This window comes from Myodes glareolus, chromosome 6, assembly GCF_982192425.1.
Source record: "Myodes glareolus chromosome 6, mMyoGla1.1, whole genome shotgun sequence".
NCBI classification, from domain to species: Eukaryota; Metazoa; Chordata; class Mammalia; order Rodentia; family Cricetidae; genus Myodes; species Myodes glareolus.
In genome coordinates, this window is record NC_142031.1 from 71,263,862 (window position 1) to 71,283,545 (window position 19,684).

Consider the following 19,684-nt stretch of genomic DNA (forward strand, 5'->3'; position numbering starts at 1 on the left):
GAAGCTAAACTTTTAAATTTATTTTTATTTTAAATTGTTACACTTTATTCCTATTATTTTGTATGTGTGCATGTGACTGGTAAGAATATGTTTGGGAGGGTCACATGTGACTGGTAAGAATATGTTTGGGAGGTGCACCATGATGCACCGGGGGAGGTCAAAGCGCTTTGTGGCCTCAGCTTGAAATAGGTTGTCATACATGAGTAATGAGCTCTTTCGTTGCTGAAGCGTCTCAACTTGCCTTAAAAGAGTCACAGAGCTCCCCACTGCCCACGTCTCATTGCTCTCATTTTTGAGCAGGTTGTGTCAAATTATCTGTTAGTGTTTGGTAATATTTGAAAGGAAGAGATCTCAAAACCTTAAAGGTGGCAGGAATCTTGGCTTGAATCAGTTTGTCTCCTTAATAATGAGGGTATTTTTGGAATGTGTGTCATACAGGAAAAGGAAAACGTTTTTGCTGTTATCAGGAAATGAAGTAGAATTTTAACCATCAGAAAAGTAAATATCAACCTTCACAGATTCACTTTAGATTGGAAAATCACTAAAATGTAAAATTTCCCAGTTAAGTGTAGCTCAGAAGTGATAATAAATTGCTTAAAAATCCCCAGTGTGTTTTGTTTAAAAAACCATTTTATGCTGAAGAACATTCTAACCCTCTATGGATGGCTTGTGTTTTATCTCCTCCTCAGGCTCCCCTCATGGCCTTTCTCCTGCTTTTTGTAGAGACAGCCACTGCCATCAATTTTTGTGCACTTCACATGATTTTAATTTATTTTACATGCACACGTGTATATTCTTCCATGTTATGTTTCTCATTAGGCTATGTTGTTAGACTTCATTATATTATTCTCTTAGCTATCATTATAAATCAAGTTTATGACTGTGTTTTCTTTATTAAAAGCTTACTGCATATTACACTTGTGTCCCTGTTGCTGTCGACATCTGAAACCACGGTTCACACTGAGCACAACCATGGCTAATGGTTGGAAGCACATCTCTCTAGACTTTCCCGCATGTTTTTATGCTTATATAATGTTCAGAATATTTATTTTACACACATTATTTCCTAAAACATACAGTTGAACATATATGTAATTTAGACTATAATTTAGCAACTTGATTATAAAACCCAATGCTAGAAAACTTTTTCCATGTGACTTCATGTTTCCAACTCATATCTTTAGTTTTTGTTTATTGTTTTATGCAATAAATGCCATGTAAAAAGTCTCTTCTGCTGCTGGACGTCAGCACCGTTTGCAGTTTTCACTTTTGCATGGACCCTGAGTGTTCTCGTGCTCACTCCTTGTGCAGACTTGTGTTATTCCCTCATAATAATGAACTGTGCAGTTTCTTTTAATTTCACATTTCTTTGATAAACCTCTAAACGGTTTTGGTAGTCTGACTTGTGACCCATTCTTATTTCTCTTTTACTAAACATAGATTCTCTTCTCATACAATAGACTCTGAATACAGTTTCCCCTTCCTCTTCACCCCCGGGTTCCTCCCCGTTTCCTCTGCCAGCCAGATCCACCCCTTTTCTTTCTCCCATTAGAAAAAAAGTGGGTGTCTTATGGGTTAACAACCAAACATGACAAAATAAAATACAATAAGTTGAAGCAAAAACTATTATATCAACGTTGGACAAGCCAAGCCAACAGAAAAATAAGAGTCTTACAGAAGGCACACGAATCAGAGACACACTCATTCTCACTTTCAAGAGTCCCATAAAAGGACTAAACTGAAAGCCAGAGTGTATGTGTGCGGGAGGTGATGTAGAGGCGAGCAAGCCCTGGGCATGCTGCTTCAGTCTCCGAGTTCATCTGAGCTTTGCTCTGCTGTTCTCCTGGTGTCTTCCATCCCTTCTCTCTTACCTATTCTTTCTGCCTCCTATTTCACAGGATTCCCTGAGCTCTGAGGGGACAGACTGATGGAGACACCCATATAGAGCTGTGTGGTCCAAAATCTTTCTCTCTGCATAATGTCTGTCTGCGGGCCTCCTTTTTGTTCCCATCAACTGCAGGAGGAAGCCTCTCTGATGATTGGCATCTCCTTCTTAAAAGTACTAAAGTTCCAACCTTGACATTATTAACTTTCAGAATACTGAGAGTAGAAGCTATTATTTTGTGTTTTTTTTTTCTTTATAAACAATGAGTTGATTGTCTTTCTGAAGCTGATTGGTGATGGACGATTCTCTATGAATCTCTATGCTTCGTAGTCGTCTATTTGCATATTAATTTTTTGCTTGTGTGTATGTTTAGTGCATGTGTGAGTGTATGCATGTGTGCATGTGGAGGCTGAAGGTTTTATTACTTGTCTTCCTGGATCACTTCCCAGTTGACAGGGTATCTCACTGAAGATGGGGCTCAGTGGCTAGGTAGATGACTGACCAGTGAGCCACAGTCAGAGGGATGAGAGACTCTGCCTCTCTGCATTAGGTTTACACATGAAGTTCCATTTGGGAACTTTTATATGATTCCTGGTGATGACCACAGGTCCTGTGCTTCTCAGCCGGCACTCTCCCGGCAGAACCATTTCCTCAAGTCTGACTGTAGGCTTTTCTCCTTCTGTTTTCCGTTCCTCATTGTCTTACTGGAGTTCTCTTTCCACATTTTCTAATCACTAATGAGTCTGATTATCTCTTCTTATATTCATTTTTAATTCATTTGCTCCCTTCTGAGAAATGTTCATAGTCCTTGATCATTTGTTTTTCATTTAAGATTTTTCTTATTGATTTGGGTAGAATTCTTTATGTATTGCAGATATTGACTTTCTGCCCATTGAATATCTTCCCAGTGTTTTCTCATTCTTTAAGAAATTTGGCTACATATTGCTGAGGGCACTAATACCAGCCCCCTGCCTCAGGTATCAAGGATTATCTTGCAGCCCCACTCACTGTACCGTGGAGTCTGTATTTACTTCCTGTAGGCTGTCCTGCAGCCTTTGTCCGTGTTTCTTTTCTGTGTCCTGAGAGCAACCCCTTAATAAACTGCCTCCCTAAGAAGGCTTACTTGGAGTCTGCTTCTAAGAATCCTACTCTAGAACACAGTTAGGGCTTCCTTTAATTAATAGCTACTTTGAAATCTAACCAAATTCCATAATAGGATATTATAAAATAGCGCAGCTGTTGTGAACAAACATATTTTCAGACCTACTTTCTTGTAACACTGTACATTTGGTATGTGGACACTGTCATTCCTAAGCAAACAGAATTTCACCTTTTGAGAATCACGGTCAGAGTTGGAGGTAACAGTTTAATTTAGAACTATTGTCTGAATATTTTGGTGATATTGTTATTAAATAATGTGTGGCCAAGAGAGGGATAACATGGTCAGATATGTGGGTCAAAGAAAGGAAGGGGATTAGAGTTGAGAATCTCTAATCCAAAAGCCATGTGTCCAAACTTGAATCACACTGCACCCTGATGCAACACCTTAGTGAGAAGTTCCACACTTCACCTCATACGTGGTTGCAATGCAGAAACACTTTGAGCATAGAACAGAAAATCATCCCCAGTTTATATATATTTATATAATGTATGTTGAGGATAAAATTTACTTTTAGTTTTCATTTACCATTCCTGACATATTTTTATATCTTTATACTTATTTCAAAATCTGAAATTATTTACATTAAGAGATGTCCTGTTTCCGTAAAAGGTAAGTCAAATAATGTTGGCCATGTTGCTTATGTTGTGACTGATTTAGTGATAGCTAGACTAACCTAAGCCCCGTGGCCCTTAAGTCTCTCAGCCTATGACACCCTTTCTGTGGTGATTCGGGTTAGGTCAACAGACATTCTAAAACAGGTATGAACTGGTTAGAATGTCTGGGTGAAAGAACTTGGGGATGTCACAGATTGAAGGAGAATCATCCCTTCAGCACCAGCATGCTAAGTCACTAGGATGAATTTGTTACAGAGGTCTGCAGCTTTGTTGAGTTTCTGTTCCGCTCCTTCCCCCCTCTTCCCCCTCCCCCTTCCCTGCTCTCCTTCCTCTCCTTTTCTTTTCCTGCTCCACACAACAATTCCTTCAGGCAGCAGATCTTCTTATCTCCATGGAAAATTTTAGGCTCTGGGAGGAGTTAGATCACAGAGATCCGAATGCAGGCCTGAGTTCACACCCAGGCTAACCCATCTCCAGCCAAACTCCTTTTTTTTCCCTTTGTCTTGTATTTTTATTGTCTTAGAAGACAATCAAGAGCTATGATCATGTACGATGGTGGTGTCAGTTTTACTTTTTCTAAATATAATGTCCTACCAGTTCAGATTTTTCTCTGTTGTGCAGTCTCACCAGAGCTATTACTTTGAAGTGTATTCTCCCTTTTTGCTGTGTCTCATTATGTTAATTTTGCTCTGTTCTTTTAACTTGACTGTAAGATTGTTTTCTACAAAGCTAATTGCAGCAGTCTGATTTTCTTATATAGCTGGCCCTGTGGTGAAATCATTTTAAGGAGCTATTATTTCTTATGCAAGTGATACTTTTTGTATTATCTTCCTTAGGAATAACATAATATATTCACAATGGCTAGTTATGTACAATTTTAATAATTGATTAATTAAGCACTTAATTTCAGTGATATGAATCCTGACCCCGACATTCCTAGGTGAATAATCTCACTCTTGTTCTGTGCATGATAACCTGTTTGGTCCACATCTGTCATTCCTGAAGTACAACCGTTGGTGTCTTCACTGGTCCAACTGACAGAAGTGACCGTTGTCTGTGTTGTAGTTGTGATATAAATATGTTCAAAATACTTCCATTATTTTCCTGTTTAGGTAAGAGGGCAGATGAAGCATTTTTTAAATATGTATCCACAGAAAAGCGACATGATGATTGAATATAGCCTAGCATCACAACATCACAGCATCACAACACTGGAGGCTGAATATGTGCCCTGTGGCAGGAAGTCTACGAATTTTAGTGTGGTATCACCTCATCACTAGAGAAGTTCCTATGAAGTAAATTCTCAAGAGTTCTTTATTTTTCTTGGTTTGTATGCATTTGTGTAGGTTTCTCTGTATGTGTACTACATGTGCGACAGTATTGAAGGCCAGAAGTGTGTGTCCGATCCCTTAGGTTGGAACTACAGGCAGCTGTGAGCTGATGTGAGTGCTGGGGACTGAACCTGGGTTCAGTAAGCTGGGTTAACTGGGTCATCTTCCCAGCCTCTATGAAATGATCATTCCTATTGTTCTAGTTCATGCTTATGATGATTTACATAGGTTGTCTTGGAGATCACAGTTTTTTTTAAAAAATGATTGTCAATTAAACCTTCGCAAAGGAGTATTTCTAATGTATGTAATTTGGTTTTTTTTATCTAAAGTTAATAATTCTTTTGATAATTGATAATTGAAGCCCGTGGACAACAGGCTTCACTCTATACATTTCCAGTAACTTTTTGGTTAAGAAAGATTAGACAATAATTCAGAAAAGAGAGTCGGAGAGGTGGCTCAGTGTAAAAACACTTCCCCAGTGTAAAAGCACTTCCCTGAAAGTCTGACAATCTGATTCAGTTTCTAGAACCCATATTAGAAGGAGGAGATCAACTCCCCAAAGTAGTTTTCTGACTTCCATGCATTTTATAGGATGTATATACCAGCTCTTAATGTACCCCACCCCCGCTTGATAAGGCAAAGCAGTGGAGAAAGATGTTTCTCTTACTTTGAAGTGCATAAAAACAAAATATGGAAATTTCATTAACGAATTACAAGGTTACAGTTGTGATTATAATGTAGTGAAGAGGGATGAGAATACTATGCCAGTCTTAGGGCACACCTCTTGTGTATGAGAGCAATGTGATGTGCGGCTCCTCTTCCACCTCAGAAGCGTTGACTGCATTGGCTCACAGGGTGGAGGCAGCAGCAGCGGGGAACAGCGTTATGGCAGTAGTGTATATGACAAAGACAGCCCTCTTGGGGACAGGCTTCAGTGAATCAGCTCAGCTTTATTCCAGAGGGTAAGGAATATATAAGATTGGAGAACCTGGGAGCAAACCCTAATTTGTATTAAGAGGCACAGTCCTATCAGAAAGTTCCTAGCACAAGTCTTAGTAATCGCTCACTCGTGGAGAAAGGGAGATTTCTAGCAGGAATCTGTGGCCAAGGATCAAGATAAAGATAAGTGAGGCCTCTGGCTTAGAGACAGTTTTCAGATGAGGTCTGTCCTCCAGGCCCAAGGATATTCTCCAGATAAGGGTAGGTAAAGAGCTGGAAATTTTGCTGGGAAGGGAGGGAGTTCCTGTGTTGCCCAGCTTTTGGGAAAAGCTGTCAGCCATGAGAGACTGCAGCCTCGACCAGCCAGCAATGCTTTCCAACAGTGATGAGATGGAGGTGTAGCCAATTTGTGCAACATTATAGCATTATTGTGCATATGTCTCAGGTAAGCAGGGTTTTGAGATACATGGTTTTCAAAACTTGAAAGATTTGTGATAAGCTTCTGAGAAAAGTATAGCTCGTTATATTTATTTATGTTTGAAATATTGATATGTTTGAAGAAAAACTACCCAATTGGGAATCCATTCCATGTTAGGGTCTTCTTAATTAATGGAAGAACTAAGCAAGCAGACACAGTCATGGCCGTACAGAGGATGAAGGTAGGAACAGAAAAGAGTGCTGTGCACTAGAAGGATGGATCTGGGGCTGCACACAGCTGCCAGGTCACACAGCTTTTCTCAAGACTGTGGGAAGTATGAGCTATAGGTAGCTTATCTCTCTGCCATTTATTATTTCGAGCAGGAAACAAGACTTTATGTACGGTGAAGTGAAGTGTAAAGAATCTTTTATTTTTAATAGATTTTATTTCTACTCAAGGACAGAGTTCCTCTTAACAAACCAATGAGAGTAACCTATTAACGAACCAATGAGAGTAACCTATATGCTCCACACTGGCCCAGTGGAAGTCTCATTGTTTACATTAAGTAGTTAAGAGAAGGTTACTTACTATAAAAGATATTCTGAAAAAATTTCCACATATAAATTTTTTGGATACTTGCTAAGGTGACCTAGAGTTGAGTTAGTCTTTCAGTTGAGTGCTGATTTAAACAAAAAATGCTAAAGAAAAGTCCAAAAATATCTTGAGATGTATATATATATATATATATATATATATATATATATATATTTATGTCAATGATGTTAATATTTTGGCAGCAATTATAAGATATTCATTTAGCAAAACTGTTTAGTTTCACTCTAGGGCCCATGATTTCCTTAACCATGTGCTTCTGACAAGATTTACGGAACCAGTTCTGAGTTACCCGCTGTGTAACAGGCCTCAAATACAATTAGAAAGTGCTTAGTTACATCCATAACATGCATGTTGTTATTGAATCAGTGAGCATATCTGGCCTGGATGGCCACTATTGTAGCATCCCAGGGTGTTTACAACTGGGTTAGAGCATTTATTGCTTTCCCCTCTTAATGCCATGCACAGTACCTTTTGGCAGAAAACAGGAAGGAAGTTTCCAGGTCAGTTCCCATTTGATTTCTTTATATCCTACAACCAAAGTGTGTGGTGTCTTCAGCAATAGGATCTCGTTAGGGTGGATAGCCAGCAGCAGTGGCAGAAACCTATGGAGTATCATTCAACTGTAAAGAAAAATGGAATAATGAGGCTTTTATCAAACCAAAGCAGGAGCCAACTGTGCTATATCACGAAAATCTATGGTAAGCAACAGTACCAAGACAGAGAGACCGAATGTGTAAGTTGAAGTAAGACTGATTGTGGAACAGTCTCTGCACTGGGAACATGCCAGCAGCTCCCTGCTATTCACTCCAGAGAATGAAGGCATCCTGTATGCTGTATTGGCCATAAGCCAGCCTTGGGGTAGAGAAGGCTCGGTTTCTTATTCTGGTTTGGCTTCATTAGCTTGTGACATTACCAAGTTACCTTTCCTTGTACTGTGAAATGCCCCAAAACATTACTACTTAACTTCTATGGTTCTAAAAAAAAGATGTCATCTCTGAGAAATTCTTCTGCATCAAAAAGGATTATAGTAGCCACATTTCCACCCCCTCTTCCTCCTTCTTCTTCACTGGCACCCAGATGCACTAACAGAAATCTGGTCATAAGGATCCTGTATTTCTGATTGGTTCCTCGTTGCTACCCTCAAGATTAGTGACACTTTGAGTTTTTCATCTAGTTTTTCCTTTAGCTCATAGTCGGCTTCCCTCACCTCTAACTCTTCCTTACATCTGTGTGACAGTTTCTTTGGTCCACATTCTGATCATTCCTAAGCTTCCTGTGCCGGACACCATGGAGCATATTCCGGGGTCCCTCCATCAGCTTCCACCACAGAATTCGCTCCAATTGGTTTTCATGAGTGCAGATCCTAATGCCTGGCTTATCACTGATCTCTGTTTCTGTTAAGCTGCATAGATCATCCAGTGAGCCACATGGTACTAAACATGGATATATTTAAGCATAAAAATTTAGATTTAATAATATATCAAAATTTAAAAGCAGACTTAAATAAAGACCTTGTGTTTTCAAACCTTGCATTCTTTTTAGTAGACTAAGTATTTGTGGTAATTTCCAAAGCTTTTGATTCAAAGTAAGATTTTAATACAAGTTTGTGAATAATTTTCTATTTTCTTAAATTCTGAATTTTGGCACGCTATTATTGTAGTATAAAGCAAATTTCATTCTTTTTCTTGAAAAGCTGTATTTTGCTTAACCGGGTTCCAGTCAAGACTGAATTATATTGACTTACTTTCTTTGTTTTTCCTTTTCCCAGGCTATCACAGTGTAAGCCCCGGGTTCCCAATGGGGGACTCAGGATCAAGACGATGTACCCTGGTCTCCCGGTTGCCAATATTCAGAAAAAGTATTAGCAGAAGGCATGACTCTCTCCCTTCTTCACCCTCTTCTGGAAACACAGCTGGTGTCCACAGCTCCTCGCCTTCCAGCACCAACTCCAGCTCAGGGAGCGTGGGGAAACGCAGGAGCATCTTCCGGGCTCCATCCATCAGCTTCCACCACAAGAAGGGGAGTGAACCTAAGCCAGAACCCACCGACCAGAACCTTAGTATTTCCAATGGTGCTCAACCCACTCTCAGCAATATGCAGAAACTCAGTTTGGAGGAGCAAGTCAAAACCAGGGGAAGACATTCTGTGGGTTTTAGTAGTTCACGAAGTAAGAAGATAACAAGATCTCTGACGGAAGATTTTGAAAGAGAAAAGGAACCTTCAACTAATAAGAATGTCTTTATAAATTGTCTAAGTTCTGGCAGAAGTGAAGGGGATGATTCTGGATTCACAGAAGAACAAACTCGCCGTTCTCTTAAACAATCAACAAAGAAGCTACTCCCCAAATCATTTTCGTCTCACTCTAAATTTTCTAAGTCGGTTCCACAGAGCCAATCCAGGCCATTGGTACAGCAGCCCGAGTTTTCTCTGGCGATTGCACAGTACCAGGAGCGGGAACTGGAAGTAGGGAGACCTTCCCCGTCTTGCTCTGTGGATATAACGGAGCATGCAGGAAGTTCCTTACAGTCGCCTCTGCTTTCCACGGATTTGACCACAGCTCAGACCCCTTCAGAATTCTTGGCCTTGACTGAAGACTCTTTGTCTGAGGCAGATGCCTTTCCTAAAAGTGGAAGTATGGCATTGCACTGCGACAACTTTGGTCACAATGATGCTACCTCTCAGCCCACCCCCAATCTCGCTGCAATCACAAAGACCACGATGGAGTTTGTAGGAACTGTGCCCTGTATGAGGATGTCTCCTGGGAGGTATAGGCTAGATGGCCGCTGTGGCACTGAATTGCGTTCTTTACCGGAGATCTCTGCAGCTAACCAGAGGGAAGTGTTGCCGCAAAGCGCTGGATCCCCTCCTAGGAATGTGAGCGACACAGAGACTCACCTACCACATGGTCATCAAAGAGAAGAGAAACCCACCGAACCAATGCTGAGGACCAACTCGCCCAGGACACTGGGCTCTTACGACCCACACAAGGCACTGGCCGAACGCATTAAAGGAGTTCACCCTGTTTCAGATTCAAGGGTAATCCCTTCCTCTGGGGATCATAATGTTTTTAACAAAACGTCTTATGGATATGAAGCAAGTGCTGCCAAAGGTATGCAGAATTTCATCGTGCAAAAATAATGTAAATTAATTTTCACTGTTAGTTGATCAATTATTTTTGCTGTGTCTCAAGTGGAGGCACATTCCCCTTGCATTTGTAATTTGTTTTTAATGTTTGCTTTGATTGACTTTAAACTTATCTCACTTATGATGGGGGCATAAGTCTGTGATCCTTGTTTTTCCTGGCCGTATTATTTATGTTATTATGACCTGTGAAGAAGGGGGAAGTTGACTCTGCTTGAAATGCGACTGTAATAGCATAACTTGCTAGTTAATAAAATGGAGGCATTTCAGACAAAGTTTTCATAAAGGAAATCTGTGCAATTTCAGCTCTGTTTCCGATGTACTTTTAGCTAGGATCTATATTTTGATATAAATAAATTCTGTCAATACAAAAGGATTGCAGGATATGAAACTGTAGTCCTTGGAGTTAGAAGGCCTGCCAAATTCAAAACCCGCCTCAGCCGGTGCTGTCCTTGAACTAGCAGCAATTGTCCTGCTTCAGATGCCCTAGTGAGGAAATGACAAGTGTAATAGACAGAGAGATTTGCTTCTGCCATTACTGGGAGTCTCCAACAGGGATTAAACAAACTGTTACTACAAACTTAGACATTTTTTCTGAGGTCGAGGGCTTTTGAATCATACTAAGGTTTTTCATACTCTTAAAATGGTACATTGATTAAAAGCTCCATGTAAGTGTTGGTATTCATTTTTCTTTATTTGTCTTGGGAAAGTTCTTGCCAGCAGCCTCAGCCCATATCATGAAGGAAGGTATATAGAGCGGCGGCTGCGGTCCTCATCTGAAGGAACAGCAGGGGGCGGCAGAGTGGTCTTGAAGCCGAAGGATGGGCACGCTGAAGCCAGCAGCTTAAGGAAGCACAGAGCTGGGTCCTCGTCCTCCAAAATGAACAGTCTGGTGAGTCTGTATGTCCATCTGCACATAATAAGTAATGCTTTGTGTGCTAGGTTGCTCACTCCTCTTGCAGAATGAACACAGAATCAATGGAAAATTGGGTTCCATAATCGACGTGGCCAATCAGAGAGGTTAAAATTTCACTTGAGAGTCTCATGGGGTAGGACAGGTAACAGTGTGCCAGGCAGCAACCTTCCCTTATTTTGGGGGAAATCGCTTCATTTCTGTTTTAAAGCAAGATCCTAGGATAGAAATTCTGACTACAGGGACACCTTAGAAATCATATTTTGCGTGCATCTCCTCTCTATGACTATGCTACTTGGTACATGTGCATTATTGTCACCTTATAGCCTTCAGTGGCTTCACTTCAGGTCTTTTTTCTCAGGGTGAACCAGGCGCAGGGACTGTGGGAGACATTGCAAAATCACCACTCGAAGCTTGAACATATTCTTAATGCAAGTGTTGAGCTTCCTTGTAGGCTGAGGGCTTGTGTCAGAGTGTGGACATGGCATTTTTGGTAATCTTAGATCCCAAGATAACAGAGGATTGTAGGGAAATCTTTGTGATAGGTGAGGGAAGTTGTAGTCAGTACTCAGTGAGGAGCATTTCCCTAATTCTGGGAAAATCAGAAATCGCTGAACAGCAGATGGCGCCAGTAATCCTGGGACCACCAGACCAAAAGTGACCCTGTATGTTTGCTTCTGTCCATGTCCATGCAGAGAGCTAAGTGTGAGCACATGAGAAGGTAACACCGCTTGTCTTTTTCCTCTCTCCTGTATTAAAAGCACAGCATCCTTTTTGCATTGAACTTTAATCAAGAGAACACCCTTAAGAAGCTTTTAAACAAATTCAGTGTTTGAGATTGAAGCTAATTGTTGCAAAATATTTTCCTTTCAGAAAACTGTATTGTTTTGTATTCTTTATGGAGAAATATTGTTTCTATATTGTTATATAAACAGTTCTCAATCCAGTCCACTTAAGAGTTGGCCTTTGAGATACGTTATATCTGATTTTTTTTTTCTCCTGCTTACTTAAAGTAAATTTTCCCATAAGGTCAGCAAATCACCGTCTCTAGACTTTAAAATAGAAGGACTGGAGTCTGTATTGAAGTCCAAGGCCCATGTTGCCACCAAAGGTCATAGGGAAGCCTGGGACTGGGGCCAAAGTCATTCTGATGTGAGTAGCCAGTACTTCCACCTGGAACCAGGATGTCGCCTGGGCCCAAGCTGTTGCGGAGGGCCGTGTCTGGGTCTGTAGTCCAGCTGCTGTCTGTGGCTGTGTCAACTCAGAGGGCCACAGGGACCCTTAGTGATGAAATCAGAGGCCCTGCTGAGACAGCTCTGCTCTTGGCTGGCACTGGGAAAGCTGGCCCTGCCTCACTGGACACTGGAGCAAGAGAGCTGGTCTGGACCCTCAGAGGAGAGCTGGCCCTGCACTTGGGAGAGAGAGCCCTACCCCTCAGCACAGGAAAGGGAGAACTGATTCTGATGGCCTGGGAAAGAGCTGGCTCCACTCCCTCTCCTGAGACTGGCTGACCCCAGAGGCCCTGTCTGACCAGTCTGGGCTCTTCCTGCCTCTTTGGGCCTTGAATTGGCCCAACCTAATATCTCCCCTTATCTATGACCTGCTTCTGAAGGTATTGGTGCTGTGGAATGACACCCACAGGACCTCCATAGGGTCGGCTGCTGGATATCCCAGAGGAGTTTCGTTGGTGCACCAGAAACCAGAGGTCTTGAACCAGAAAGTGACTCACTGCAATGAACATTTGCTAATAAGTCAGTTTAGGCCAAAGGGTATACCACGTGATACATTGCTCCCAATGTCACCAGGACGAATGAAGAGGTATTGGAGGGGTGGGAAAAGAGAAAAAGTAATCAAGAAGTATTTTTTATTTTTTTGTTCTTGCTTTTGTTTGTTTGATTGCTTTGTTTTGTTTTGATTTTTTTTTTTTTTTTGGCAGGGTGCTACAAGGTGAGGGGAGGATATGGGGGGACTTTAAGGTGAGCAGAATTAGGGTACGTGATGTAAAATTTCCAGAGAATCAATAAAGAGATTATAATAAAAAAAAAAGGCCGGGGGGGGGGTGGTTTATTTTTTTGCTATTGTATCTTCAACACGTGTCATTGCAGTATTAGAAAACAACCACTAGATGGCAGGACAACACCGTTTTCTGTTTGAACGTTTGGGCTTAGAGAGGGAATCTGGCATAGCAACAACGGCCAGGCTAAATTTGCAGATAACTGTCGGAATAGCCAGCACTTTTGAAGTTTTACAGGTGACTTACCAAAAAGTACTTCATGGCGTCACTGTATCCTTCAGTCACTGTTTTATTTGTCGATTAATTTAAAATATGCTTGATACATCTTTAATATACAATAATGTAGGCGGTTCTAGAATTGACTATTAGGGTGTGTGGTGAGGAATGCCTTGCTAATAATGCTAATGGGTTCAAGGCACAGCTGCCGAGTTTGCTGCTCCATAGTCACAGTGGTGGCGCCTGGGGTACTCATGAACATTTTGTCATTCAAAGTATCACCCAAATGCTCAACTGCATCGCACCATTAGGTGAGACCCGTGGTTGATGCTGCAAGCACAATGAGGCAGTCCAGAGGATTCTTCTGGCAGAATCATTCATGTGGCTTGTGGGCTTTCAGGAGACTTCTAGGGTCACATCCACACTCCCTGGTCACTCCAACACAATATCTGAGAAGTGAAGGGGCAGGCTAGGTTTCTCTGATTCTTCCTAGTAAGCTAGTGGTTTAGAATATGTGATCTCATCCGTGTGCTGCTGGGAGATTTGGGCTCACCCGCAGGTTTCTCTTGAAGCCCGTTAGAAGCCGTTGGTTTTGATTAGCTTTGGGAAATGAGTCATTTTCGTTTAGAAATGGCCTGCATCAGTTATAGTTCTTATAGATGACAACTCGCTTCGTGTTAAATGGTGGGAAGGTCAGTCCAAGTAAGAGATCTGCAGAGCCTGGCTCATCATGCTCTTCCCAGAAGGGTGTGCCGAGCTGCTAATGTGTTCCCTCAGTAACTATTCCTACTAAAACGTACACCCACAGTATTAAACAGTGCATAGGAAAACCCCATTAAAAGCTGTACATATTTCTGTACTTCTCTGTCACCAAAGGGATATTAAGGGCCATAGAAAAGACAAAGAAAAGAACCTTCGCTCTGATTCTATTGCATCAGTCCAGTTTTGGTTGTTAATATCAGAATACCAGGGACTCCATAAGTTTAAAGGAGAGGCGTGGTTCGGGTTCATGGTTGTTGTCTTCAGCTGACCCATTGTCTTCTTACTGGCAGAGTTCCAAGAGCATCATATAAGAGGAGACAGTGATTGCATGAAAGAACTTTCCAAACTGCATCTGAGACAGACCCAATGCCAAGAAACACCATTTGTCCGTCAGCCCAGTCATGATTCCAGAGCCCTTATGTCTCTCACATTCTCACTCAGCTCCACTTGCATTACTCACAGTGGCCACTTTATTTCAATGTGAGTCTGGGAGCAGAAACTGTAAACAGCAGTCTTTAGCACTTCAGGGCATCTTCAGAAACGTTCTGTCCTTAACGTGCAGATGTTAGAAGACCAGGGCTGCTTGCTTTTCACTCTTGGTGCTTTGCTTTTATGTTTAAAAATCGTTTCATTTCTTTTTTCAGATACTTTTTATGGGTATGCGTGTTTTGCCTGAATGTATGTATGTGTGCCACATGTGATCCTGGTGCACGTAGAAGACAAGAGAGGGCATCAGATCCCATGGAACTGGAATTATGGATCATTATAAACTGCCATGTGGATGCTGGGAACCAGCGCAGGTCCGCTGCAAGAGCAACCAGTGTGCTTAATCACTGAGCCATCTCTCTTGTCCTGTGACTTTGTTTTTAATTGGTCAAATCTGTTCCATCCTTTCTCCAAGATAGAAGCTGTCATGTGTCTTCCATAGTTGCCCCATTGGCTGGCACAGCCTCACAGTGTGTGAGACTGAGGGTTGATTGATTTTGGATCTGTTACAAATTTATGACTATCTGAATAGATGCATATGTAGTAAAGCAGAATTGATACTTCGTAAAATAATAGTAAATTCTTAAAAGATAAGCCCTGCAATCTTAAGGTTTAACATTTTTTAAAACAGTTTTAAAGCTATTTTTCCTATCACTATTTTATTGCTTGAAATTTAAATACAGCAGATTAACTTTACTATGAATGAGAAATTCTGACATATGCCTATAAATATATTACCATTGCATAACAAAATCCAACAAAAAGTGTCCTAGAAATTAGAAAAAGGAAAATATTTAATATATACCTATTTGTACATAATTATAACTTTGGAGAAATTGTTTACGATTAACTCATGAACCACCATACTTGCCATGTCAGGTCAGGAGCTGTGATTGACAGATGAATCATGCATGGACAGTTTCAATCTGCCAGTGCAATGGTGTGCTTGGATTGCTGACACTTTACTATTTTTATGTTAATCCAGGGACCCTCTCACTCCCCTGTCAGACTACTTTGGCCTCTTCTGTTATAGCGTCTGTTGTTCTTAGCTTCTTATATCAATTCTGAAACAAGTGCCCAGTTTTTAGCCTTTTTTTTAAAAAAAGACATTTCACTGTATATATTCTCAACTAACTGCATTATTACACTTTCTGTATGTAGCCAGTTCAGTTGTTCTTGTTTTCTGTTTGTCTGTCTGTCTCTCTCTGTCTCTGTCTTTGTCTCTGTTTCTCTCTCTCTCTGTTTTGTGTGTGCCTCTGTTTCTGTCTGCCTTCATCTGTCTCTTTATTCCTCCCCTCCCTTTCTCTCTTCCTCCCTTCCTCCCTTCCTCCCTTCTCCCCTCCCTCCCTCCCTCCCTCCCTCTTTCCCTCCCTCCCACCCCCTCCTTCCCACCCTCCCATCCTTCTTATTGTTGTTGTTGAGACAAGGTCTTACCATGTAACCCTAGATAACGTGGAGCTCTCTTGAGCAAGGCTGGCTTTAAACTCAGAGTTCCACCTGCCTCTGCCTCTCCAGTACGTGAATTGAAGGTGTGCACATCCATACCTGGCTTTAGCCAGTTGTTCTCAGTACTACTGTATACATCAGTGAGAAACAGAAGAAACTATGGGGCTAAGAGAGGCCCATCCATGAGCTTTATTTTGGTGCTAAGAGACAGGGAGCATGGGCCTGTCCTCAGACTCCCATGACATAGACCAGGTTATGGCAGTAACCTTGGGCTGTAGCATGTCTGTGTACAGTTACCTCCTTCACAAAGCAGATGTCAGTGGGCAGCAGCTTCATCTGGGACTCTATATAGTATACAAAGTCATTTTATTGAAGGCCATATTACAGATTCCAGAGTTTCATTGGCAGTCCTAGTATTTGTCCAAGTTAACATTTTTACAAGCAGCTCTAGACAGTTTGAAATATTTTCAAAATAACAACTGACTAGAGCCAGATGTGGAGGCATTCACTTTCTGTCCCAGCATCGGGGAGGCAGAGGCAAGTTGGACTCTGAGTGTGAGCACCCTGGTCTACATAAATAGTTTGTTAGAGAAGCAGCATGACTTGCTAGTTTGTTTGTGAGGCTTTCTGCTGCCAGAACGCTTCCAGGAAACCCATGGCAGGGCCCCTACCTTTCACACTGCGAGGAAACTTTGCCCTTTCTCCCTGTATCAGGTCATACAGGGTCTTGAGCAGTTCACCAAGCGTGAACTTCGCACGTTCACAGCACATGTTCTTTCCCTGAAAGCATTCCTTCACCACATTGAACTCTGGCCATCACCCCTCGTCTTCCTGGACCTGAGGAACGTATCCATCACTTTTCCTTTAAACAAATCTGTCCACTAGTCATGGTCCGTAGCAGCACAGGGGACAACACTCAGTCAGTTCTTTTCTTGTTTATCACACAGCACCGCTTACTACACCACTGCCCTTGAGGAAGCAAACTAGCGTGCATTTCTGTGTCTCCTACTGCCAGGGCTCCAGCCCATCCGTGTGGCCTCCACACAGGTCAGAGACTCCACTTCTGGAGTTTCTCAGCTGCAGTGGCCTTCTTTCCATTTTGACATCCTCAACATGGCCTTTTCTCCTGGGTAATCCCTCTGAGAGGACATTGTGGGACTTTTCTTTGGTCTGTGTTGCCTGAGCTCACTGGTTGATTTTGATCCTCCTACCTTAGCCTTCTGAATGCTGAAATTACGGAGGAGCACTGCCTCACCTGACTACAGCATGTTTAATAACATCTTTGAATTTTACCTATGAAAACCAGCAGCCTCCAAAAGGAAAAATAAAATATCTCCAGACATTGCTTAAATGGAGAACTGGAGTCGTGGACTGTGGCAGTTTTCCTAATCTTTCTTCGGTGTGCAGCTTTTCCTGAGTTCTGACAATCTAACACTGTCACGGAGACCATCTGTGTACTTCTCCTCTGCTTCAGCATGAATTCTCCTTGCTCACACACTCCCTGTCCTGATTCCTTTGCTGATTCCTTCTTCAGACCACACTTCAGACATAGCTGTTTACTGTCCACTGCCTGACTGAGTTGTCTTTTCATTTACCTGACCCGTCTGAAAAATCTAAGACTTACATGAAGTTACTCGTGGTTTATGGGTTATAAAAGACAGGAGATTGATACTGTGTCAGAACTCTGTTGGCAAATGGGCACTGGAATCAGACTATTACAGTTTTCACAAAGGGGAAGGCTCAAAAGACTTCAAGTAGTAATAGGTGGAACTTAGTAATGACCTTGAACTTGAGAGCTAGTGGCTTCTTTGCCCTTCCTCCACCTACATTACCTTTCTGGTAGTCACGTCATACATGGATATTCTAGCCAGCTGTCACAAAGGTTCAGTCTTCAATTATCCCCTCCTACCCCCACACCACGTGTCCAAAGTTGCATTAGAGAGTCAGCAATTATACCCCCTTAAAATAGGACCGTCATTGCGATCGGTGCTACAGAATAGAGCAATACATTTCCCACTACCGCTGGCACCCACATCAGCCTTTCCTTTTTTCAGTTGACAACGGCTGCAGTTAAGCAAAGGGCAGAACATGACAAAAGTTTCAGGCTTTCCTCATGTGTTAACTGTCTGGGAAGCCACAGCTCTGGCTGCCTGCATAGGTCCTGCTGTGGCCTCTGCTTTGTTTGCTCTGGTGTCCCAGGGACGGGCCTCAGCTGGCACTCCTCCAAGAAAGACTGCTTCTTAACAACACAGCCTGTTTCCTAGATCTGTTCATTGACCTTAGAAATAAAAACACATACTATCTTTCAAGAAGGTAAGTGTTTTAAGAGCCAAACTCTTGTCTCAAGTATGTATTTTCAGGATACCAAGTTAGTTCCTCTCAGTTCCAACAGAAAATAAAATTCCTAAAACGTTTTTCAAATGCCATTTAATTGATTTATTTTAGCAGTTCTCAATAATTCAGGTTTTTCAAAATCAGTTGCATTAAAATTGCTTAGAAATATCATTTGGATAGAACCTTAAAATTTGAATATTTAATATTTGGATATTATATTTTACAGTTTAAACAAATGTATTCTGGGCCTTTGCAAAGGATTTCTTGCATTTCTATTTTTCATTTTATTAGATAAAATCAAGTTTAAGAATTATGCATTTATGTGAATACTTATGAAACTCAAAAATACATGAGCTACTACTAATTCAATAACATTTTTCTGTCAAGTCTCAAGGTAATATTGTTTGAAATTGTCACAGGGTTTGACTTCAAAAACAAAATTAATGCTTTAAGACGACATTTGTTGTAGATGACCTCACCTACTTTCCTTGGAGAATTGACTTTGAACTTTGCCTTTATTGTGAGCACTGACAAGTGCAGTTTCTAGACTGTGAAGGAAACCTTTACAGAGTTCGCTGTTCACATTGACGTTCTGATTTCATTCTTCTTTCTGCTGGGAGAATAACTCCACTAGGAGGATATTAACTTGAATATTTAAACTTTATGAGATTGGAAGTGGAGGGTGACCAGCTGTCAGATAATTCATGGCATGCATTGGGCTCTGCTTGAGATGAGGCGGTCTGTCTCAGCATGCTGTTGCCCTCGGTGGATTTATGTTCCAAAGAAGTGTGCTACATGAACACTGATTCAAATGAAAGGGCGATCAGCCACCTGGCTATGGTTCATGAATCACAGTGAGTTTCTCCTTCTCAGTCTATTATTTTTTAAATAATAATAATAATAAAACTATATAGAAAGTATCTCAGAGTCAAGTGGGAGCCCGACTACACGGATTCTAAAGCGTGCACTTGACCCAGCAGCCCACGGGAAGTGCCTGTGACTAATGAAAGGCTGATGAAAAAGGACTGCCCTATAATGTTAGGATTAGATTTAGAAAAGACAAAGGGGCTGTCGGTACATCTCTTCCCCATGGCATCTGTCTCTCTGGGAAGTCCTGATCAACAAAAGGACTTTGGAGGACCCATAAGTTTCATGAAGGGGAGGCCGGTTCTTGAAGAGAACTTGCTTGGAAGCCTGCCAAGTCTGTGAAGCTGCTGTTGTCAGGGTATAGTTTGCTTTCTGTTTTCTTTCTTTTTTTTTTTTTTTATAATTCAGTGCAATGTGGCGGAAAATGCAAGACGTTAGAATCTTTTTCTCTTGTCTCCTTGCAGGAAGCAGACCATTATTTAGCTTTAGGACACAAGGAAACATTGACCCCTACCAATGATTTCTACAGAGTTGCTTTTCA

General features: G+C 41.5%; 1 protein-coding gene across 5 annotated transcripts in view; it reads left to right on the top strand.

The window, feature by feature from the left end:
• The window catches only part of Ccser1 (coiled-coil serine rich protein 1), a 1,117,462-nt gene that overhangs the window by 127,864 nt on the left and 969,914 nt on the right, over nucleotides 1–19,684 (top strand). For all 5 annotated transcript variants that reach the window (XM_087907262.1, XM_087907263.1, XM_087907264.1 and 2 more), the window contains exons 2-3: nucleotides 8,733–10,073; nucleotides 10,816–10,997. In XM_087907262.1, coding sequence (XP_087763388.1) covers nucleotides 8,762–10,073; nucleotides 10,816–10,997 — 1,494 coding nt within the window. In that variant the 5' untranslated portion in view covers nucleotides 8,733–8,761. The remainder of the gene's footprint in view (nucleotides 1–8,732; nucleotides 10,074–10,815; nucleotides 10,998–19,684) is intronic.